Source organism: Lucilia cuprina, chromosome 3, assembly GCF_022045245.1.
Source record: "Lucilia cuprina isolate Lc7/37 chromosome 3, ASM2204524v1, whole genome shotgun sequence".
NCBI lineage: Eukaryota > Metazoa > Arthropoda > Insecta > Diptera > Calliphoridae > Lucilia > Lucilia cuprina.
In genome coordinates, this window is record NC_060951.1 from 21012761 (window position 1) to 21038204 (window position 25444).

Consider the following 25444-nt stretch of genomic DNA (forward strand, 5'->3'; position numbering starts at 1 on the left):
CAAGGTAAGAGTATATTAAACAAAATTATGAGCTTAAAAGCCCTATTTCGCGGGTTCAGTTGTATGGGGCCTAGTTGAAATAATGGATCGATGTTAATTATTTTCAATAGGCTTCGTCTACGGTATCATAGAAGATTATGTGCCAAATTACATTTAATTAAATTATCTTAAAAATTGCGATTGATTACAAGGTTTACATGGAGGGACGGATGGACATAGCTAAATCGACTCAGAAATTGATTCTGAGCCGATTGGTATACTTTAAGGTGAGTATAGGACCAATATGATATGATGCGTTTCAAACATCAGCACATACCCAATATTTGTTTATAATTTTGTTATAAGTTTTATTGAAACTAGTGTTTTTATAAAATATAAATTTTTTTCAATAAAATTCGAGTTGAGTAGTGTTATTGGAGCCGATTATGGCCCTTGGCTAGGTTTATGTAATTGAATGAATAAATAAAAAATTATCTGTGAGTTGTTACCCCATACAAAAAACTGACAATTTTTTGTCGATAGCCACTTGGTTAAGTGTATTTGCAAAATTTGCCGGCTGACAGTCGATTTTAAGTCGGCGGCGATATTTTTAGTGTCAGCCACCGCCGCCGTCGTTAATATTTGTCGGCGCAGGGCTTTGTTCTGTCGTTTGGCTTATTTTCTTCTTATAATTTATTGAATAGAACGTTGTGCGGAATAAAATTAACAAAACTTAAAAAATAAATTGCTTTTAATTGGAATATAATTTAAATATATTTACAAAACGCGTACAAGAAACGAAGCCTATCAAAAATATCAATAATATAAATGATCTTTGTAAAAAAGTAGTGAAGTTGGACGATATATTTATGATGCAAGTATTTTTTAAATTAAATTTTAACAAAACAATATGTGTTGGCGTTTCTATCTAACAAAAACGAAAATAAAGAAAACGTAATAATAGAAGAAAATAATATTACTTGAGTTTGTTCGTTTGTTATCTTATGTAGTGATAAAAGTGGAATACGAATAAAAAATGAAATAAAAAAAGTATAATAAATTGGAATGTTTTTTAATATTTTGTGTTCAAGCGTCACATTAGTACCTACATAAATTAGTACGTATTTCGTTTAAATAAGAATTATAATTGAAATTGATAAATTTCAATAGAAAAATTCAAGTCTATTTTTATCCTCAAAGATGAACATATTATGTGTGTGTAATTAATATTTATTACCGAATATATAAAAGAATGCACTTTTCAATCTTTGCTGCTGGTGTTTGCTTATTGGGTGCCTTGACACTTGATATCCACCACAAGTGAAATAAATTCTAGCGGCGGTTGTGCAGAGTGCAGTAGTTCATAGTGAATATTTTTATATTCTACTGGATTGCATCAACAACAAAAAGGAATACTAATACATTAACTATAATAACAAGGAATTTTTCCAGCAATGATGAGGTCGTCGGGGTAAGTGACGTTATGTTCTTTGCATTGATTAAATAGTAAATCAGGAAGGTTAAATAATATACAATAGTATTTTCACTTACATGCATGAAGTAAATCTTGTTATTTATACCCGCATTTATGTTTCCCCTTTTAAACACAATGATAAAAAACTGGTTTGCTTCATCAATTCTCTATTTTTTACCTTTTTATCATTTGTTTTTTTATCTTTACTACAAATTTCGAACAATGTTGCTGACATGAATAAAATTACCAAAATAAAATATGGCTCCATTATTTGCATTTATGTTAGTGGGTTTTCTTTAATATTCCTGATTATAGTTACAGAATCTCCGGCTTAGCTATATATGAAACCAGGATAGATAAGAACATAGATATTTGTGCCTTCGGTAGGGTAGTACAACTAACAAAGTATGCAGCGTTTAATTTTGTCAGACAGAGCATCGATTTACAACAAAGTCACTGGTAAATATGCACATAACAGAACCGGTAGAGCCTTATAGATTACTTAGGATTTGATGTAACATTCATACCCCTTTCAAACAAACAATTTATTTCAGGGAGCTTATCTAATCTTTATTACTATTAAATACCTATACTTAATTAGATTAGTAATTAATTAGATTAGTAAAGTAAAAATTCTATGTAGATATCGAGTACTTATGCATATTTTAAATTACCATTTACTTATAAATATAAATGCAGATGATAAATTACGTCTAACAATTCCAGATTTCAGAATAGTTTATTGTTCATAAGTACAGGAATCTTGTTAATGAAAATGATAAAAAAGTTCCGTAATAATTTTTTAGATAGCTACTTTGTTTCATATATAATATATCTCATATAATGTACTTTCCAAAGTCAGAACCCTAATGTTATGTAACATGACTTTATCCAAAATATTTTGGGTTTACAGCTTCAAAAACATGATTGTGTATTCTTATCATTTCATTTGTGGTTTAGATGATCACTTTTTTCGGCCAAAACTTAAAATGTATCCAAAAAATATTTTTATGGTATTCTAGAACTTTTTTGCTTAAATTGAAGTGTAATGACAGAAAATTATGGGGTATATTATTTTAAACCTTTATACATAGACAATTGTTCAATTCACAATCAAGTTGTATATTGTATCTACTAAAGTGTAGTAACAGCGATTGTGAACACATTTTTGTAGCAAGTCATAAGTTTATGTTCACAATAAAAAACAATCAAAACAAACAATGTCAAAAGTAAAAAAAAACAAATAATATTAAACGAGCAAAATCAACCAAATTAATTTCTTTTTATTTAAAATTATATTATATTCCACATTTTAAACTAATAAATAAACAGTTTTTAATAAAATTTTTGTTTTGTTTTGGTAAACAGCTGTTTGTTTGTAATTTTTGTGTTACCACTTTATCGTTTTTTATGCCAAAATCGATTGAATTTTTTATTTATTTGCTGAAATAAACAATTGACAACACTGAATTTTCTTACGACATTCGAAAAACATATGAAAAATTGTCGTAAAAGTTGTATAGAACTTTTGCATAGAAAATACCAACAACATTGTTACGACTATTGTAGCAGCTGCTGACATACAACGCATACAACGCTACAACATCGATTGTGAATTGAACAAATGTTCTTCTTGACATAAAATATTTCAAATTTAAATTATATTTTTCTTTTTGTTAAAAATGTTGGAAAATTTATTTGGAAATTGTTTATTTCCTTAAGATTTTTATATTAAAATCAATGTTTGTGAACATGAACTGAAGAATGTTTGGAAACAAACATACATTTCCTATAGCTCCGAAGTACGGCCTACAATACTGCATTGAATTTTTTTAAATGCGACATCAAAGTTTTGGCCAAAGAAAGTGGTCGCAGTGTAACGTTTTTCAAAACTGATTGATCAATGAAACTATAACTAAACTTGTTGTTTAAACAAAAAACGCCAAATAGACAACATTGTATGTTTCCAAAATGAGATTGATTTAGGTTTTATTTCAAAAAAGTAAAATAAAGAGTTTTTTTGTTACAGGTGTTTTTCGAGGTAGAGCTTATTAATTTCGGTAAATTACAAAAATATTTTCAAAGATTCATAAAAGAGTATTCTTATTTCCATATACATACATATGTAGTATATTATTTTTTTACAGTGTTTGATCAATGCTCATATTTGCCTTAATGGGTTCAATTTCAGTTAAAGTCAGTTCTATGAATATTAATTGGTTTAGCATACACTTTACAACCACTGATAGAATATGGGATGGTTGTTAATGTAAAGATTGTAGGGTTGGTAAACGCAGTTGTCAGTCGGTTGTATAAACGATCAAAAAGTTTAGATATTTTTGCAAGTTGTTCATATTGGTAGCAACAGGAATTTGCCTTGTATTCCTAAATTTTGTGGTTTAGTTTTTATTGCGTAGTTTTGGTTGTCGATTTACAAAAAAATAACTTTTATATTTTAACACCCTGTTGTATACATACAAACATCATCATACATATATATTTTCGTTTTCAAATACGTTTTTTTTTTTGCTTCTTTTCTTCCAAGAAGACTTTAGTAAATCTTACAAATGATAGTGATGTTGATAGTATATTTTTGTTGTATTTCTTGTATCTTTTCGCTTTATTTTGTGTTATTTATTTTTGTTTTAACACATTTTGTGCGTATATTTTTTTGGTTTTGATTTGACCTCAGTTTCATTTTAATTTTTGTTTTGTTTATATTTTCATTCTTTCTACCTTTAAAGTAAAGTAAATTGATCGCCTATCCGACTGTCAGTCATTTGTTTATCTGTCACCTTAAAAGCTTCTTAAGTGCCTTTTTGCATTAAAATATTTTTGTTTGTTGATTTGTTTGGTGACTGGCTTTTAAGAATTGATAAGTATTTGTTTTTATGATCACAAAGTAACTCTTGGGGAAACCAAATAAAATTAGTAATAAAAACAATATTAATAACAATAAATGCTACTAAAAACAGAAATCTATTAAATTGTTAATTTTAGTTAAGAAAGGAATTCTGGGAAATATTTTTTAATATTTGTTAATCTGTATCTTTGTTTGCTAAAAAGTATATACATACGTATATGTATGTATCTGTTTTAAAATACTATATTATTTATTTAAAATAATTAATTATTCATTTTTGTATTTTTATTTATTTTTTTAATTTTTTTCGTGGAATTGTTTTTTTTGGGCAACTTATCAGATATAATTTATTGTTATACATATTTTTTTAAATTCCAAAAACAATTTTTTTAAAATTGATTAAATTTTCGATTGATGACGTTGTTGTTTGTTAAATGCTTTTTGATCTGTAGTTTGTTTTTAATCATTATGTTTTTTTTTTAATTCCAACGAAAACAGCTGAAGACAAATTTATACTAAAATAAATAATTCTATAAATTTTTATTAAAAATTAAAATAAGTGTTTTTAAAATTGTATTTATTTTATTAGTTGTTTTAACCTGTGCTCTAAAATTGCAGGCATTTTTCTTTTGAATAATTGTACAATATCTATTTAACAACATTTTCATATTGAATCTTTCGTTCAACACGTTTCGGCAGCTGATTTCAATTTAAACAAATTTGATTTGTTTACTTGTTTGTTTTATTATTTATTTACGTTGGCTATTTTTGTTCAACTAATTAGAACTGCGGCATTAAAAGCAAATATTGAAGCTACTCGTACATACTAGTAAATTTGTATACATATTGATTGTATAGTGTATGTATGTATGTATGTATGTATGTATGTATGTATGTATGTATGTATGTATGTATGTATGTATGTATGTATAATACATTTTAATACATACAAGATTTACCTACTAAATATTGTACAACTGCTACCTAAATTCCTACCTTTGAGGAAGGCATTTAAGAAATATAAATACTTCTAACAAAAAAATATCAGAAAAGAACGAACAATAATTGTTGCGATTATAATTGTATTTATAGAGGAAAAACCTCAGTTTAGAGCATTTCAAAAACTCAGTCAGTGTTTCTATTAAAGAAATTTATTTTTAGAAATACACAACACATAGAGAAATTATTGGACGTTCATTTCGTAATAGCTGTGTCGCACAAATTATTTTACGAATTTCCTGTTGTTTTTTTTTTTTGTTATTTATTCAACTCTTGTTAATCGATTATAAATGCTCAAGGTATAAAATACAATTCTTACCTGTAAATTTCACGCCCTTAGTTGACTAATTACTTTACTTCCTTTTAAATGCAGACAATATGCAAAAAAATAAAATATAAAATAAATCCTGTCATCTTTAAAAGGGAATATACCTTCTGCGCCATTGTTCACTTGAACAGTGGATGTATATTAAATATAATTAAATCTATATAAATCCCTGTAATGCTTTTGTTTTACAATAAGTGCAACATTTTCAATTCATGAGTATAGCCTGCAAAAGTAGCAAAAATTTTACTTCTTTAAAAAATTACTTTTGTTAATAAATTAATTTTTTTTGAAAATTCTCTTTATCGAGCGGTATTTAACGCGTCATGTATTTGGATCGATCAAAATGATAGGGGGAGCATTAAAATGTTTGAATTTTGGAATGACAGCATTACGCTGTGATCCCGGTGTTAACTGCTTTGAATGTTTCTTCACTGAGTATAACCAATCGTAGTTGACCTCACAGGTGCGGTTTAATTAACCATCGACCGGCCGGTGTCTATGCCAGTGTATATGTATCCATTTAGGTTTCTACAAGATTTTTTTTTGTAAAAGTTATAATTGTTGCATACAAAATATATTTAGATATTCTACTATGAATTTATTCAAAACTTTTATGATTTTTAACACTTTTTTATTTTTTAATAATAAACATTTTTATTTTTAGTTCATCAATATGGCTGCTAATATCGATTGTTGTAATAAATTTATTACAATGCATTCACTGTGGTACTTCTCCCGGTGGTAAGTGTTGAATAATAGAAAAATCTTCCATATGCCAGTTATTTGGTGAAATATTTGACAATAGATTAGATTGGAGTACAAAAATACGCATTAAAAATATTTTTATTAAAAAGTTTTATTATGGAGAAAAAAATTCAAAAACGAATGTTGATTTCGCATGAATAAATATGTTTGTGTGCATTAGGTTGGCCCCCTAATTAAACTTAAGATTTTATTTTACAGTTTTTAAGTGTAAAAATTTACTGAAATTAAAATGCTTTGGAAGTTTGCAGCATTTTATGGTATTTAACAAAAGTATCTAAACTTAATAACATTTTAGTTTTGATAATTTACTAATTTAATTTGGGCCACTCTAATCCACAAAGTAGAAATGTGAAAATCGTAAAAACAAAAAATAATAATAACATTTTTGTTTACTTGCGGTTTTTAACACCTTTGTAGGCAGAGTACTTCTTTAATATACGTACGGTTATTGGACAATGTACCCAATCTCATAAAACCATAACGAACATGCATACTGATATAATGTCTCACACGCTGACTGACTGACTAAATAACTGGCGGTTTATTTGCTTAATACTTTATTTGTTTTTATTTATTTGCACAATGATTTAAATTTTCTTAAAATGTATATACCAATATGGAATATTGTTTGCCATTTATTATTACCAGGGAAACCGAAAAAAAGTGTTTTAAGCGCTTTAAATATGCCGTAAAAAACTCAAAATATGCTCTTAAAATTTAAAATATATGCTTTAAAAATAAAATTTTTTATTATTTTTTAACATTGAAAAGCTCAAAAAGACTGAAATTGTAATGAAATAATAAATGTTTAATGTGATATTCTATATCCTACAACATTTTTTTATAAATTTTTTATCTCATAGTTTGAAGAACTAGTATAATAGAATTCCATTTTACGTTCAGATAACCAATAAATAACATGAAACCATTTGGTCCCCAAAAAACATATTTCAAACGACAAAGTTTGACACATTTCTTCTAATTGTATTCATAGCTTTTAAACTGACATTTTAATCGGTGTTGTCATAAATTCCAATAATTAGTTTTTTTAAACTATAAAAATGGACTGGTCTCATGAAATCAAAAGTAATCGGTTTTATGTCCGATTTAAAATATAATGCTTTATTGAATAAAAAACTATAACATAACGATTTTTTTTTTCAAAATTGTAAAATAGGCTAAAAAATTAAAAAAAAAAAAATAAAAAAATAGAATTTTATTTTTTTTAAATAAAGTTTTGAAAAGAAAATTAAAAATGTATAAAAACGAAAAAAAAGCGAAAACATCAAAATATGCACTAAAAGAGTAAAATATGCTCTAAAAACTCGAAAATATGCCTTAAATATGCTAAAAAGTCAAATCATGCAAAATTATGCTCTTATGGGTAAAATATGCAAAAATATGCTCTAACAAATCGATGCCAAAATTCTCAAATTGGTCTGAAACGTGTAAATATCTTATCCATGAGTCCATACGACGCACCACAAAAAACATGCATTTGCATATTTTGGTTTCCCTGATTATTACATATATGTACATCTCTTTCCCTTATTTTGTATCTTTAGAAACATTACCAGATCGTCTTGAAATTGAAATCAACAGTAGTGCTAACATAACATGTCGCATAAATCCATCAAAGTTTGGCGGTAACGTCAATAGCTCTTCTTTGTATTTCGAGCAAGAGGATACGAAACATATAGTGCCCAATGATAATATACACGTAAGTTAAACATATACATATTTCATTATTTATCTATATTTATATCAAACCTCTTTTTTATAATTAAACTGATAAGATTAAATAAATTTATTATAAATATTTAATAAATCAAATTGAAGTGAATAAAAAATTAAAGGAAACCATTGATTATTGTATTGATGATCAATGGTATTTTTATACCTTTTATACCTAGGAAAGAACTTTAGGCAAGAGTAGAATTGTTATGCTCATCTATTCAAATTTAAAATATTATTTTCATAAGGCGAGAATGCCTATTTCGAGTGAAGATGGAGAATCTTTAGGTAAATGAAATAAATTGGCCTCCAACTTTCAGTTAAATTTTTTTCAATTGTCCCTATGATCCTTAGATTATTTTTATAACTTAAAATTATTGGGACATAATATTGAATTGTTAGTTTTTATAAATTTTACCAGATTTAAGCCAATGATAATAATTTTTTAATTGTTTCTCAAAATTAAACTAATCTATAATACTGAAACGAACTGAAAAATAGCTGTTCTATAGAAGAAATGTCAACTTTTTGAATATTCCACAGATCGATATATGAATCATTGTTCTCAACACCACACAAAAACGAGCGTAGGCAAAATACATGATTTCTAAAACTAGTTGTTAAACAAATGATTTTTTCAGATAAATAAATCTTCAATAAATTCGATTAAATTTTTAAATGATTTTTTTTTAGATTTTAAATGACACAACAATTGTCTTTATGTTACGAAATGCTACGGAACAAGATCGTTATTATATTTGCAAAATTGGCACGAAAGGCATTGGTATTACGCATGTATCAGTTGGTAAGTTTATACGTTTGTTTATTTTCTTTGTAACTTTTCTCAACTAGAAATTAATAAATTATGTCATCCTTTAATTATTCATGTCTTTTTTGTTTATCCTTTTTTAACCCTAATATTCACATACACGAACTTTAAGTCTTATAAAAATATAAACAGTGACTAGCAGAAATTTTCGGAATTCAAAGTTAAAATTAAAAAATGAAAACAAAATTGAAATTAAAATTAAAGTTATAATTGATCAAGATCTGAGTATGAAAATCTCACTAATTTAAAAATAAATTTTTTAATGATTGAGTTTTTTTCGATAATCATAGTCACTGTACGCTTTGTAGAATTTAATTACCTTATAGAGGTATTTTTCATCATATGGTACATTATGGTACATTAAACGTTTTGTTTTCATTATTTTCTACTTAACTTTTAGGTACTGCACCTCTAGATATAACGGATTTCAAATGTCGTGGCTACGATTATACATATATGGTGTGCAATTTTACCAAGCCACATAATGTATTACTAACACATTACAATTTAAGTTATACGGCACAATCACCGGTAAGTCTACATACATTTACCCGTCGTACATTCTTATCTACAAAACATATGCATACATTTATACATATTAACGAGTTTGTATGTATTTATGAAGAATTTATTATATATTTTATTCGGTATGAAATGGTCGTTGCTCCTTGGGGAGTTAAAGGATACTTATATATTAGTAGTATAATTAGTTCATGTTTGGTAGTTTATTAATTCATTTTTTTGTTTTATTTGTTTAACAAAACGGTAGAATTCTAACTGGTTAAATTTTCTCTAAACTAATAACACTCTGTAACAATTAATCAAATATTAACATATAAAAATAAACACTTTATGAATATATAATACACATTTCCAAGTTTGCCTAGTAGTTGTAGTGGGCCCATTAATTTATTATATTTTCTTTCTATCACTCTTTCTCTATTTTTCTTTGTTTTTTTTTTTGCACTCCTCATATCACACACAATTAATTTCTTTAATAATAATGGAAGTAGTAAACTAAACTAGAATAATATAAAACGGGGTGTATTTCAATTGTTTACATGTTAGTTTTTATACATATATACGATTGAATGAATTAAATAAAAATGTGTATTGATATACAATACTGTATATCGTCAGTTAAAATTATTAAGGGAGAATAATCTAAATTTAAAATGTTTTCATACTGTTGGATTTTTCCAAGTGTAGAAAAATTTAATTTAGGTATTTTTTATATTTTTAATACTTTAAAATTTAAATTTTATGCTAAAAATATTAAAAATGAAGTGGTCGTGATATTTTTCTTTTTAAATAACGATAGTCTGACTATACAAGTATTCATACATCATGCATAAAGTCTAATTACATGTGTATTTTTTAGCTATTGAAACTTTTTCACATTTTGAGCAAAGAATACTTTTTTACTTCCTGCACAAATTAAATGCTTTTTCATTTTTCTATTTTGGTCTAAAGTGCAAATATATTAATCTTTTAGTACTTAGGCATTTTGGTTATTTCATTTGAATGAGAAAGACGTCAATAAGAATCCCTAGATACTTTTAGGTAAATAATAGGCTTTATTTTTGAAATAAAAGCTAAACGTGTTGTTTTACAATATTTTAATTCCGTTATCCACAAAAATTTGAAATCCTAATACACATTTTTAGCACAATTTTCACAAAATGTTTGCCATCAATTTATTTCGCTTTGTGGTTATCGCAATTAATAATTTTCGAAAAACAATAAAATTAAGTGACTTGTTGAATTTATTGCTATTCTCTCTTTTTTTTTTTTTGTTGATAAAGTTAAAATAAATAATAAAGCATTTCAATTTCATAGAATTTTAATAAAACGAATCTCTCTAGTTATGGAATAAAGCTATTATACATGTAGTTTAATTTCTCCTACACATAATATTAAACAATTTCATTAGAATTGATAATTTTGGACAGTAATCTATATACATTAATAAATTTATTACAATTTACTATATTTATATATAAAAACAAATTTAGATAAACATGAACAAAATACAAAAAAGAAAAAAAAAAAACACTTTATACAAAACAAATTTACGTCACACTTTTTGAAAAGTAAGAGAAATAAAGTTTATTTTGTAAAATATTTAAAATATTAAGAGTGCCTTTTGGCGGACATATAGAAAATTAAAAAAAAACTGCTGTTTAGAAATTACATTGTATTGTTGTATGCTGTAATTTGTTTATAACATACAACGATTCCATGTTAAGTCGCCGATTAAAGTCCGTATATTAAATATGTTGTTGAATTTTAAGAAATGAGCTAGATGTCTTAATTAAGTGAATTATACAAAATTTATTATAAATCAATTGTAATATTCATGACACCGAATATTGCAATTTTAATAAAATAGTAAATAGAAAACTATTTACACATTTCAAGCCCTAACCGCGAATACAATTTTAAACAAGAACAAGTTCAGTGTTATGAAAATCAAAATTTACATAATTTTATCTAATAAATTTTACATTAAAAGTAAAAATAAATGCAAAATTGATTATCTTTTGAATTATAAATTTATGTTTTTGCTGTAAGGGCTTAAATTTTTTATTTATTAATTTAATTAACTCTTAACTTGTAGTAGTAGTGTTATGTTTTTAATTTATATTTACATTGTTATTAACTAATATATATTTTTTCTTTTTTTATTTACATATTTTTTTGGGACTTTTGTGCATGTTAATTAATCTTTACAAATTTCTTACTCACATAACAACTATCTTTCCAACAACATCACCAACCTTCTTTTTCAATCAATTAACTAATATACTCATTAATACTTTACTATATGTTCTTAATTTGTAAACTAACCCAACAACGTTTTGACATGGTGCTAATTACTAATTTAATTAAAACAACAACAATAATAATAATAATAACATTTAACACAAATATTTTGCACTGCACTGCATTGCAATTTATAATTAATTATTTTTTTTTATTTTTTTTAATTTACGATTTAAAAACTTAATATATTCAAACGATTTTGTTTAACAACGTGTGCACACTTTTCAATCTTTTTCTAATAATTAACAAAACTAACACACTTCTGCTTGTCGCACGTGCCACGTTATTTTTCTATTTGCAACTTTTATTTAATTTTAAATATTTGCGTACACTCGATCATTCATTTGCTTACACGCATTCCTAAAAAAAAACATACAAACAAACCAAAGTAGTTTCGTACATTTATAAAGGACAAAAACGGAAAACGTCTTTACCGTACAATTTATTCACAGAATTACATACAAACATGTCACCTGGAAATGCAACAAAATCAAGGCATCTGCAATTTGACAATGGATAAAAATAACTACCGGCCAAATTATGAATTTTACAATTTCACATTGAAAGGTCAAAATGAAGTGGGAGTTAATGTGCAAAGTTTTTGGATAAATCATTATGAAAGTGGTAAGTTTATAGTTTTTAGTTGAAAATTTTATGGGATAATTACTGAGAACTCAACTTTATGTGGACTGATTCAATAACAATATAACAATAATTCAATGACGTTTATATGTGTGTTTATTAAAAAGAACATCACTTTTTTAAAACATTTTCCTCGAAATTTTTCGAATCTATTATTGCAACTCGGCAATAACTAAAGGTAGGATTTTATAATGCAGATAACTCTTTTCTAATTATTATAATTGTATTTTAGTTAATGAATATCGATAACACATTAAAAGATCATTCTGCCAGCTCATCTTTTAGTATACATACACTGAGCATCAAAAATGAGTATACACCCGTGACCAATTTTTTTATTATTATAATGCAGAATATAAAAGCAATTTATAGATAAAATTTGTACAGGTAAAATTCTTAATTATTGCATTTTAATTGAAAAAAATTTGATTTTTCTAATTTAAAGTGAAAAACTAAAGAATTTTTGAGCCAAGTGAGTATACATGCATGTTAAATTTTGATATTAATGGCAAATGTTTCCATTTTTTAAGGAATATAATTTTTTTCGAGAATTTTCGCCTATTGTCTTATTTTTCTAAGTTTCATTGCTTCTAACGTACCACCAGAATCTTTACAGATGGTTCTGGCGTCTTCTGTTAAGACGCTGGGATCAGTATATCTCACCGCCTTCCAAATATCTTTAGTGTCTTTCAAGGTGAAATATTTGCGATAATGTCAGATTGAAGGTATACGACCTCAATATTCGCAGCAACATAGGAATTTTTGTCGATAGTCAAACTTCACTTCTCTCACTAAATTCTTATATTACCACTTCCCTATTAGTTAAGCAATGAAAGAAGGATTTATCAAGGCTGGGTCGCCTGTCGGACATTACCCTTGTTTAGGTCCCTGCGCATAGGGACTATAGGATCCAGAACGGGATCTGCTCTTAATAGCTCCAACGCCGTTCCAGTATCAACCCTGTTAGGTTTTATCAAAAGTTGTATCCTCAGATTCTATCTTCAAAAATAGATGGAATAACCAGACACATGTAAAAAGGCCAATATAATGTGGCCCTCTTTCAATGGGAAATGCAGAAGTTACCTTATAAACCTAAGTAAACGGGATATATCGAGATTAATAGCAGAAATAACAGCACACCGGGTGCTAAACAGACATGCAAGTAGGATTGGGCTACTTTTCAATGAACACTGTCGTAGTTGCAAAGACAAGGAAAAGGAAGAAACGGCCTTCCATCTTCTCTGCGAATGATCTGCACTATCTGTGAAACGGAACCGTTTCCTTGGCAGCTACTTCATATCTAATCTTGGAGAAATATCTGGATCTAAGCGTAATGATATCCTAAGATTTCTCACTGCTACAGACTGGATAAAAAACTGTAAACTGTAAACAGATGTATAATAATCTGACGAGTGGAGTGGTCCTGAGTTTCAGACTCTACTTGACTGCTAAGGAACTACCATGTAAATCAACCAAACCACCCAACCCCTAGACCCCATAAAATTAAAAATTTAAATTGTCCTTTATTACCTTAGAATTTTATTTTAATTTCCATTAGAAGTTGCAATTATACTATGACTCTAAGGTAGCGTTGCGCGTTCATATTGTTCTAATTACGAAGATTTTCGGCAATTCACACGTACATAACCCGATCGTAAATAAAACTCATTACAATAGCGTAAAAAATACAGAAATTGCAAACAAAATATGTAAAAACAACATCATTTTCAAACAAGAGAGTAACTTGGAAAAAACTCATACACTCCAAAAAGTTTTCAGGAATGCATAATAGTAAAAACACATAAAAACGATATTTTTAATACTTTTTTTAAACATTTTATATAAAAAATCTAATCTTTGTGAAGAAATTAACATTTTTCTTTTCTTTGGATATGTTTTATCTGTAAAATTTACCATTTTACTTGTTATAAAACTTGATCATAACAAGCGTAATTAGGAAATATTTTTGCTAAGTGTATTTTTTTGGCTGCTCTAGGGGCTCTTCACTTTTTTTAAAGACAAATAATAGGGAACTTAAAGCCATCTAAAAAAACTTTCAGAACCTTAAAATTTCATGCCAATTGAGTTTATTAGCGATTATTTGGGCAATCATATTAAAATAAGGCACCCCAACAGCAAGCAATGCCCTAAAATCTCGTTATTCAGCAAAAGTCGGTAAAATTTATGATAGATTTTATTAAATGTGATAAGAAGTAATAAAAATTTAAGCATATTTTATTCCTTAAAAAAGAAAACGGTAACATTTACCATTGGTATAAAAATTTAATCCTCATGTATTCTCACTTTTGACTCGAAAATTTTAGACTTTTTCCTTTAAATCAGTAAAATTTTAATTTTTTCAATTAAAATCCAAATGTTTAACTCTTAAAGCCGTGATACCAGTTTGTCAGTTTCTACAACGTTAATAATAAGTCACGGGCGTATACTCATTTTTGACGCTAAGTGTATAATAAGTATAAACAAGTTATTGGCATTATAAAATCCTATATTTACTTATTGGCAAGATTTCAGATTTGTTTTGTTTTAGTGTGATGTATAAAACACTCACGTTGGTTCGTAGAGAGCTCTTGAATCCAAATATGATTACCTTTATGTAGAAAGTTGAAGCCGCAACAATAATTTAATTAAACATTACCTCAAAAGAGCTAAGTAAATCACATTATTAATGCAAAGAACGCATGACTTAGAAATGGAGGTATAATTCAACTGGGTTTTCGGATTTGCATTACGACTTTTGCTAAAAATATACGTCGAATTTTTCTGCGAACACTTTGCAGCGAGGATCTAACAAATAATGTATTTGAAAACACTAGGAAAGTTGAAACCACATTTGAAAGTTATTTGGTAGATGTATGAACAATTTCATCAATATAATTTTTACTACACACATCAGAGTACATATTTTCAGAATCCGTTTATTACATTCCTTAATAAAACTGTTCCAACTATATGTTTATATTCCGGATGAGCAATATTCAATTAAAAATGATTATAAATTTCTAGCATGATTCCACTTACTTGATTGATTAATTTAATCAATTTTTTTTAACAATAAAATTCCTATCATCTACATATTTATTTTTCTAGTCATTCCACCGCGGCCTGAATATACGATTGAAAAGATCACAAACAATATGATAATCATAAAATGGAACAATCCCAAATATAGTTTTTATACCGCCAAAGGTTTGGATTATGAGATACTATTTAAGGCCGAAGGTGCCCATTGGGTGAATCTATTAAATTATGAAATTCGTAATAATCGATCAGAGTACAAGGTGATTGTACGTAATTTACCATACGCCTACTTTTGGTACGAACTCAGTGTTCGTATACGTGTTAAGAAATCTGCCCGTAATGATGACAGTTATTGGAGTGAGCCGTACGTACAAAAATTCCAAACATTACCGTGCCCACCCGATACAGCACCAATAACAGATGAGGGCAGCTTTTATATAGATTCTAGTGAAACAAAAGTGCGTCTTTATTGGCATCAACTACCGTACTATAAGTATAATGGACCAGACTTTAAATATGTTATTAAAGAAGTTAAACGGGATGGTGTTGCTGTGTAAGTATCTTAAAAACATTTTGATTCAAAGCTTTGGAAATCCATAATTAGAATATTTCTAAAAACTAATGTGCTTATAACCCCCTGTTTTAATTAATTTTATATTTACAGATCTTTGAAACCTTTACACATTGATCTTACATCGGCCATATTTCCCTGGCATAAACGACATAACTATACTTTTGTTATAAAGAGTAGTAATGCTGAGGGAGAGTCGCCCAACAATAGTACCATTGTAATACCGGCCCGATCAAAGCACCATGAACGTTCCTTTTCCCCGCAATGGATAAGAAATGTTTATCACGCTACAAATCGTACCTCAACGCTCTCTTGGAGTCCTCCACACAACCAAAAACACTTGATTGATTACACCGTCTTCTGGTGTCAATCGAAACTTGCTAATACCAATGAATGCGAAGTAAGTTTTTTTGAGAAGTGCGCTTAAAGGTTATTTCAATTAAAAAATTATTTAAAATGTGTTTTAGGGTACAATTTTCTTTGAACATGTTAACAAGGAGTCAACACAGTACTATACCTCCCCACAGAAGCAAGAAGAAGTTCAGTACAATTTAGCTGTGTCGGCAAATTATCGAGACTTTAATACAGGCATGCATTGGACAATGTGCTCGGCAGATGTTACTAGTGAACTGGTGAAACTGGAACCCGAAATAATCGATGTAAAGAGTCGTTCCATAACAGTTCAATGGAGCACGGATCGTGTATGTTCGTCCCTTGTAGAAGGTTTCAATTTAATTTATTGTCGTATCCAGCGTCCATCTACAAATCATATATTCAAAAGAGAAGATAATTCAAATCACAATTGCCTTGAAGAACCAACAAAACTGACAATTGAAAATACGGCGAAAAGATATACTATGCAAAACTTAAAGCCCTATTCAGCGTATAAGATACAAATGAATATGTTTTCCAAACTTACACCGGGTAACTTAAGTGATGCCCAAATTATAAACACTCATGAAGATGGTAAGTAGTACTTGATACTCTACGTTAATTGTTGTTAAATTTAAATTAAATCTCTTCTTACACAGCCCCTTCGAAACCGCACAATTTGAGAGCCTACAATGTAACAAGTAATTCGGTAGTACTAACCTGGTCGGAGCCTAAGAATCGCAATGGTTTATTAACAAAATACAGAATAGCGTAAGTACTCAAAAAGTTCTGCAAAAAAATTAAATTTATATCGGATTACTCTCTTCTTTTAGATATAATAATGAGTATCACAACATTAATTGTCAAACGAATGAAGAACAATGTGCAGCAAAACAAGTGGAATACAAATTAGAAAACCTGAGCAGTTATACCACTTATAAAATCTATATAACTGCATACACAACAGCAACTGCAGCCTCAAATCATAGCAATGATATAACAGTTACTACACTTGTAGGAAGTAAGTACCAATAAAGCGAAATAGATTATTTTATACAATAAAACTATTTGATTTTTGCTTTGCAGTTCCCTCTAATCCACGCAACGTCAAGAGAAAAGATAATGATCGAAACATATTGCAGTGGTCTAGGCCCGAGGTGCCTTCAGGTCGTGTTGAATTCTATGAAGTTGCCATTACTTATTGGTATAAGGATCAAATACAAAGACAACACGTATCGTTGTTAATGGATACGAATGAGTGTGAATATCATTTGCCAGCTTGTATAGATGGTGATTATCGGTTTACTAAAGAAGTGCGTGCTGTGAATGTGGTACCATACACTGAAATTGATCATAACATATTTGCAACGAAAAACGCAACAAATGATGATGTCAAGGATTTATATACACAAAACATGGATATGAGATGCGTGGGCAAGGACTTAAGTGAAGAACAATTGGCCAAAATCCATGAATATCAAGATAAACATAAATATGTCCAGTACAAATCTGTATGGGAAAAGGGTCCAGCTACAAACTGTTCAGATCCCGAATTAAGTCGTATTACAATGTTGGCTTTGTTAATTGTAGTTTCATCACTGGGTGTCATGGCTGCCTTTTATGTGGCACGTAACAAGTATCAAAAAATGGCAAATATTTCGTGCGCCTTGCCACCGGGTCTAGAAGAATATCCGATTAAAGATAATGGTGATGGCGGAGATGATTTTCGCCGTAGTAAAGACCCATTTTACAATAATGAAAGTCGTCGATTACTTTCCTCCATAAGTCATGATTCTGGTTATGCTTGCCATAACGGTGATCTTAATAATGGCGGACTTAACGGTATAGTAGCGTGTTCGTTGGGCAAAAGTAGTGGTTACATTGGGTCCAATCATTCTACAGAATACTGCACTCAAGAGACTTTAGTGGCCAGTGATAATGTAAGCGACGATAGCTGTGTCATTGATCAGACACCAGTTGTAGACGATGCATACATGGTTATGGAATTACTAAAATCCAATGACAATAAAATGTCGAGATCTTCGTCTAGTACAACATTCGATAATATTATATCACAGCCTGATAGAAACGGCAACGGCTATGTGCAACCAAACTTTTCAGTTATATCAGCTCTTAGCGGCACTAAAAACACTGTGCCATCCATGACAGCAACAAAATTGCCAGCTTCGTTTATTCCCACAGACAATGGTTATATTAAACAAATACCAACGTCTATGCACACACAACTCTTGCCTTCTGAAAATGGGTACATAAAACCAAATAACCTTCTTAATTGGCCCAGAGAAAAAATGCCAACACAACAAACATCAATGGCGCATGCAACGCAACTTCAAAATACTATGGCAGGTTTGCCAATCAATAGTTCAGGTTATGTGGCGCCACAGTTACTGCAAAAGGTTTGTATTACTACCATATGATTTATTGTTGTTTCGATGCATAAAAGTAGAAATATTAAGCGCAAAAGATTCTGTTAAAATTCTATCATTTATATGTATATGTTATTTTATTCTTGTTTTATTTTATTAATTTTTACAATTTTTAATTGCAGTCCTTAATACCATCTTCCGATGGCTATACTTCACTAGAGGCCTTGGGTAAAACCCAAAAACCAACACAATCAACGATGTCACAAACATTTATCAATCCAGATGAGGGTGGCGGAGGCAGCATTTTGAACACAAATATGCCTCCTATCTCCGGTTATGTCACACAAAAGGAATTATCGGCTTTTGGCCAACAACAAAAATTTAATTGATTCCTAATTTAAATTATAAACTATTTATTCTGTCTGTACAAAATGAGATTCTATAGTGACTAAAAGAATTAACTAAATTAATTATATATTATAGAAAGAAAGTTACTAACTACAACAACAAAACAAACAAACATACATATGAAACCATTGCCCACATCAATTGGAAAACCTTGTACAATCTAATCATTAATAAGACTTTATTAATACACTTTTACACATAAATAAGTTTTATTTTTAAAATAGTAATTACGGTTTTCTTTCTTTTTTTGCTCTGCAACTACAAATACAAATTAAAATGTTTGTAATAATAATTAAGTTTATATGCATTAAAAGTTGTATTATAAATATTGTAATTAGTATAATTTATTTTGTATTTTAAATTATTGTATATGTATATTACAACAATTAAAACAACAAACTGCAAAGTGCCTTTTTATACACATACATATACAAATAAAATAATTTATAATATTTTCATTGACAATTATTTATAATATTTTTAAATACACTGACCCGCCATTGTTTTAATTTTAAACTGTTCTCTCTTACGGCTGCTATTCATTTATTCATATCGTATATATATAAATCGTATCATCTGTATCGCCCCAACACATGTCCGCTATTTTAATTTTATTATTTTTTTTTTTTTGGATTTAATTATAAGTTTGTTAATATTGTTGTGCTTTCATCACAGTAACTATTTTTTTTATATTATTACTATTATTATTTAATTTTTAGTTTATAAAATCATTAAGAAATCAAATAGAATACGACAAGTGCATACGTACTTCTATGTTTGTATGTATGTATATCGTACAATATAGTATTCTATAAATTGAACAACCTATGTTAGGTACTTTTGTAATTATTTTCATTTTATTAACTATTAAGTTGACATTATTTGTATTGTATTGTTAATTTTAAATTTTAGCTTTTAAACACGCAAACAAATACATACACACACATGTGAATATTTCGTGGCCTTAATATGAAAAGATGTGTCTTTTCTTTTGTGTAGCTAGCTTTTCTTTTTTAAGAAAAAAGAACTAAGTTTACAGTATTTTGTAATAATGTTTGAGTGAAAAATAGTTTTAGCTTTTCATTATCTAAAGAGTAAAACGTACTTAAAATAATTATTAACTCTTGTATATTACGAGCGTATTTAATAAACAAAAATAACATTTTAACTTAAAAAATGGTTAGTGTATTTTTTTCAATTTATTTGGCTTGTTGAATAAAAAAAATTAATTCCCAGAAAAATAAAACTTAAAATTTGAGACATATCTATGAAAAATGTTTATTGAACATATAGAACAATAGTATCGATATCATCTAAGAAAATTATTATTATTATTATTTTTTTTTTTTTGATTTTCGAATGCAAGTACGATATTATTTTTCTAGGAAGTCCTACAATTTTCAAAAATCAAAATAACATGCACCAAATTATATAAACGGCAGAACTTTAAAACTGAACATGGTTGTCATGCTGTTGACTACTGAATTTAATTTGTGTAAGTGCAATAGCATGGATAAGTGTGTGCCTTTTTTATACCCACCATCAAACAAGATAGAGGATATATTCATTTTGTCATTCCGTTTGTAACACATTCTGGGTCTTTATTAAATTCTAAGACCATCTAGCCATGTAAGTACGAGCAAGTAAATATATAAGGCCCCCTTTAGAAATTGACTATAACGCACATTACCGAGTATAGCAATTAAATTTTATACACATAAGTAAGTTTCCTACAAACAAAAATTTCATCATAATAACAACCTAATGTTTATAGGTTAGCATTCCATTTACTGCATACGTTTTGATGGTGAGTATTTAAGATTCGGCATAGTCAAATAAGTATAACACTCTTACTTGTTTGATATAGTTTTTAGTTGAATAAGAGTGTGTTTTTTGGAATTGTTTTTAATTATATGTTTTTAAAAACACTTTTTTTAATATTAAAAATATATATATTTTTTCGATTTCTTAAAAATTTAATTTTTGTTTGTAGATGTTGAACAGCAAAAATATTCAGCGGTCTCACAAAACCAATTTCTTTGGATTTCAGGAGTACTTCCTTTTTATTGCTTAAAAAAGTACTAAAATCTTAATTTACAATCATATTTGCAGAATACCAAAGTGGATAAATGGATAATCCACGACAATTGGATCTTCGCTCCGGAACGACCCGAGTCATACTCGGCCAAAGATTGTCAACCCAGCGACAGCTGTATCAACCGAAAGTTTTTTCCCCAGGAAAGAACTATCGGCCACAGTCGAGCTGTTACAACAACAACAACGGATAATTTAATTAATTTAGTGAATTAATAAATTTTAAGTACAAAACTTGGTCTCTAATGATAGTCAGCATATTTTTGATGTTGACAAATGTTAGATGTTATAATTTCCTACATATACGGTTTGTGGTACTTGACTTACATGGGAAATGTCACACCCATCTCATTAACGCTTAAAAATTCGAGTATAGCATTGACATTCGACACAATTAGGGTAGAATTAAAGCCAGAATATATATTCTCAATTTTGGTCTTGACTCCTATACTATACATCCATTTCAATCATTCCAATGTCATCTTAATGTACATATTTTTTATCTTTTTCGCTCTCACCGAAAATGACGATACCGCCCCACACATGGGGCAAATTCGCAAAGAGAATGAGATCTGTTATTAGTAAAAAAAACATTCCGAATCTATATACCCACCATTAAATCATTGCCATGTAAGTAATCTTTGATATATATGAATATTTTATTATCATATGTATGTATATGGATATTAATTTGAACATCAAGGTAATATTTGAAAGTGGTCCATTAATAAAGGTTTAACTTTAAACTATAACTGTAAACTGTATTTCTTTAAGGGGAGATCTGTTTTCTGTAATTTTATGGAGGGAACCTTATATGGGGTAGGATCAATTATAAACCGATCATCGTAAAATCTTGTAGAATGTATGAAAATGTATGAAAATCATATTTATGTCGAATTTCATCACTGTATTCACATTTTTAAGTCAATAAATATTAGTTCATACAATACTAGTTCATGTCGAATTTTATCGGTTCAGTATAACTATAAAAAAGTAAGAGTTCAAAATTCGGCTGTGCCAAATCTTATATATCCTTCACCATGGTCGGTACCAAAAAGTCTTCTTTTACTTACAGTTTTGGCTCAACATGCTTAATATCATATTTCTAGATTCAATATTATAGAAAATTCAAAAAAGTACCTTTTGAAAAATGGAAAAGTATCCAAAGGTTAAATTTTACGGGGTTTCAAATAATTCAGACTCTACATACTTAATGTCATATTTCTAGGTTCAATATTATAGAAAATTCAAAAAGTAAATTTTTAAATATAAACAAGTACCAAAAAGTTTACTTTTCCCGATTCTCTTCTAATTCCGACTCTACATACTTAATTTCGTGTTTCTAGGTTGAATATTATAGAAAATTCAAAAAATACCCTTTGTAAAGGAAAAAGTACCAAAAAATCTCCATTGATGTGTTCTCGTCTAATCCGGGCTATGCATGTTTCATGTTTCTGGGTTCATTATTATAGAAAACTCAAAAAGTACCTTTTGAAAAACGAAAAAGTAGCAAAAGGTTCCCTTTTATGTGTTCTCACCTAATTCCGAATCTATATACATAATTTCAAGTTCCTAGGTTCAAAAATATAGAATATTTAAAAAGTACGAAAAAGTAGCAAAAAAAAAAAATAATATTTTTTTCTTTTTAATTAATTACAGTGGACGTCCACTAGTACGAATTATATAATGTCAGGCCCTTTCGTAGTACCGAAAAATTCGTATTATTGATCAACACATTTTGTATGCTTAAATTCAAATAATACACATAAAATATAGGATTTTATTTATTTTTGTTTTATTTTTCATGAAAAATTACATAACGAAACAAAATATAATAAATATGTACTATTTCAAATTTCTTGTACATAAACAGGCATAAAAGGGACATATTTACGTATACGAATTGTTAATGAAAGTATCGTGAGTCCAATGGTTGAATTGAGATATAGAAGGTTTTAAATTTTAATTTTTAAATATGTGTGCCAAAGACAATTTACATGTACATATCTGTTCTAAAATGTATAAAACATGTTCAGATTACATAATACTTTAATTAGAAACTTGAATGGAATATACTTTAAAAAAAATTCTCTAATTTAAAATTTTCTCTTAAAAACTTGGAATAGTTAAATGATCACATATAGTACTGCTTAATGACATTAGAATGTGGAGTCATACTACTTTCAAAATTGACAGTTCATACATATAACTAGTAAGAGTGCTATATTCGGCTGTGCCGAATCTTATATACCCTTCACCATAGTGTATTTTAAACATAATTGATCTTACAGTCTAGTTAATAAAAACATTAAAAAATTTTGAGTCGATTTAAGCCGAATATAAATATAGTTCGGCGGCGGCTAAGCCGTTAGTTTTAAATTTCAAACTTACATTATTCGCATAAAAATTATTGTACAATAACTCACAATCTACTCTCATATAATTGAAAGCGTTTTAAATACTTTTTTCTATTCATCAAAAAATATATTTGCAAAACAAAAGGGAAAATTATTTTATTTTAACAAAAAATGCAAATCATATTTTTTTGCTGTGTATACTTTGTATGTTTGAATTCCAAACATACAAAAAATACACAGCTGAATAAAACCAAATACATCTACACACACACGTGTACATCTTTTTCTATGTACAGTGTTTTTGTTGCTTTTTTAACAATTTTTTGATGAAATTTTCAGAGGTTGTCTCGGATTTTTGCTCATATCTCCGTTATTTACCGACCGATTTTGCTGATTTTAAATAGCGATCTTCTCGAAAGCATGTCTAATAGAATTATTGAAGATTCAGACATCGCCGATATCTGGGGTCCTCTTAAAACTGATTTCAACAGACAGACAGACGGACAGACAGACAGGCGGACATGGATTAATCGACTCCGCTATCTATAAGGATCAAGAATATATATACTTTATAGGGTCGGAAAATTATATTATAGAAATTACAAACGGAATGACAAACTTATATATACCCTTCTCACGAAAGTGAAGGGTATAAAAATAACATTTTACTTATTAGAAAATCCATAATTTAGCATTGATGTTTATTACTTTGTAAAATGATTCCTACGACCTTTTCAATAACAGCGCTTTTGAGGCCTCTCATTGGCGATATCATTAAATTTAATTTCTTCTCTTTGGTCATCGAAATGACAAGAAAATAAATTAATTACACTAAATAATTGTTGATTTGTAAATATACACAAAACATTTGTAATAAATACAAAAAACTTCAAAATTACTGAGCTTAAGGTGAATGATACCGAAATCATAAAATAAAAACTTAATAAAAACTTCATTCATACGCAAATAAAACCAGAATTCCCTTAAAAATGCGTTATTCGTACTATCGAACAGAAAAATTGTGACTTTATTCGTATTATAGAGTAGACAATGCAACAATTTTGCCATTCGTATTATTGGACATTCGTAATAAAGAGGGTACGTACTATTGGACGTCCACTGTAATTAAATTAATTAATAGAAGGATAAAAATTGCTTAATAAATTTGATGAATTGTTTTATATTCTTAAAAGTAAAGGACATTTAAAAAGGAAAGGGATCAGAAAATAGAAAATTAAGTATATATTTTTTTTTCTGTACACGACTTTTACTTCCAGACATGCATATGATACATCAGTTATGAGTATATTAATTTTTTTTATAAAAAATTTATGAATGAAAAAGTAATTTTCTAAAAAGAGCTTTATACGAAACTTAGTTTTTTGGATCTAATATCAATGTTCCAATCAGTGTTCGTAAGGAATGTTATCTTCGGAATAATATCACTCCCAAGATACTTGGATCTAACTTCGACGAATGCATGGCTGTGGCAAAGCACGTCCTCCAGAGTTTTATTGTCCTCTCCACATGCTCTACATTGGTCTGAATCGGCACGTTCACTTTTGTATAGATGTTCCCTTAATCATGTGTGTCCACTCATAATACGTACCATCGTACTAACCTCAGACTTGCCCATGCTAGAGGTTCTAACTCCCGGTTCATTCTCTCACATATACTTTCAATTTAGCTTTCGCTACGTCGAATGGTTTTGCTTTTGTTAAGATAACTACCTCCCTTCCCTTTAAAACTAATACATTCGTTGCAGACTACTCCTAAT

General features: G+C 28.4%; 1 protein-coding gene across 2 annotated transcripts; it reads left to right on the top strand.

Annotated features, from left to right (window-relative positions):
* The first annotated feature begins 657 nt into the window (after positions 1 to 657).
* Positions 658 to 19383, top strand: LOC111674982 (cytokine receptor-like). Of its 2 annotated transcripts, XM_046945918.1 has the most exons (14): positions 658 to 1096; positions 1180 to 1450; positions 6308 to 6384; positions 7974 to 8128; positions 8836 to 8947; positions 9372 to 9502; positions 12190 to 12421; positions 15548 to 16031; positions 16143 to 16449; positions 16517 to 17015; positions 17081 to 17192; positions 17255 to 17442; positions 17508 to 18838; positions 18991 to 19383. In XM_046945918.1, exons 2-14 carry the CDS (start codon positions 1434 to 1436, stop codon positions 19195 to 19197), a joined length of 3852 nt encoding a protein of 1283 aa, XP_046801874.1. In that variant the 5' UTR covers positions 658 to 1096; positions 1180 to 1433; the 3' UTR covers positions 19198 to 19383. The 2 variants fall into 2 exon arrangements, with proteins under 2 accessions (XP_046801874.1, XP_023291443.1); XM_023435675.2 differs by having other exon boundaries at positions 659 to 1450; positions 12250 to 12421.
* Positions 19384 to 25444: the final 6061 nt, after the last annotated feature.

Excerpts from the sequence above, each read along its gene's own strand:
- LOC111674982 (XM_046945918.1), top strand. Across the intron at positions 8,948-9,371 it reads TATTACGCATGTATCAGTTG|GTACTGCACCTCTAGATATA; the intron begins GTAAGTTTATAC and ends CTTAACTTTTAG. Across the intron at positions 12,422-15,547 it reads GATAAATCATTATGAAAGTG|TCATTCCACCGCGGCCTGAA; the intron begins GTAAGTTTATAG and ends TTATTTTTCTAG.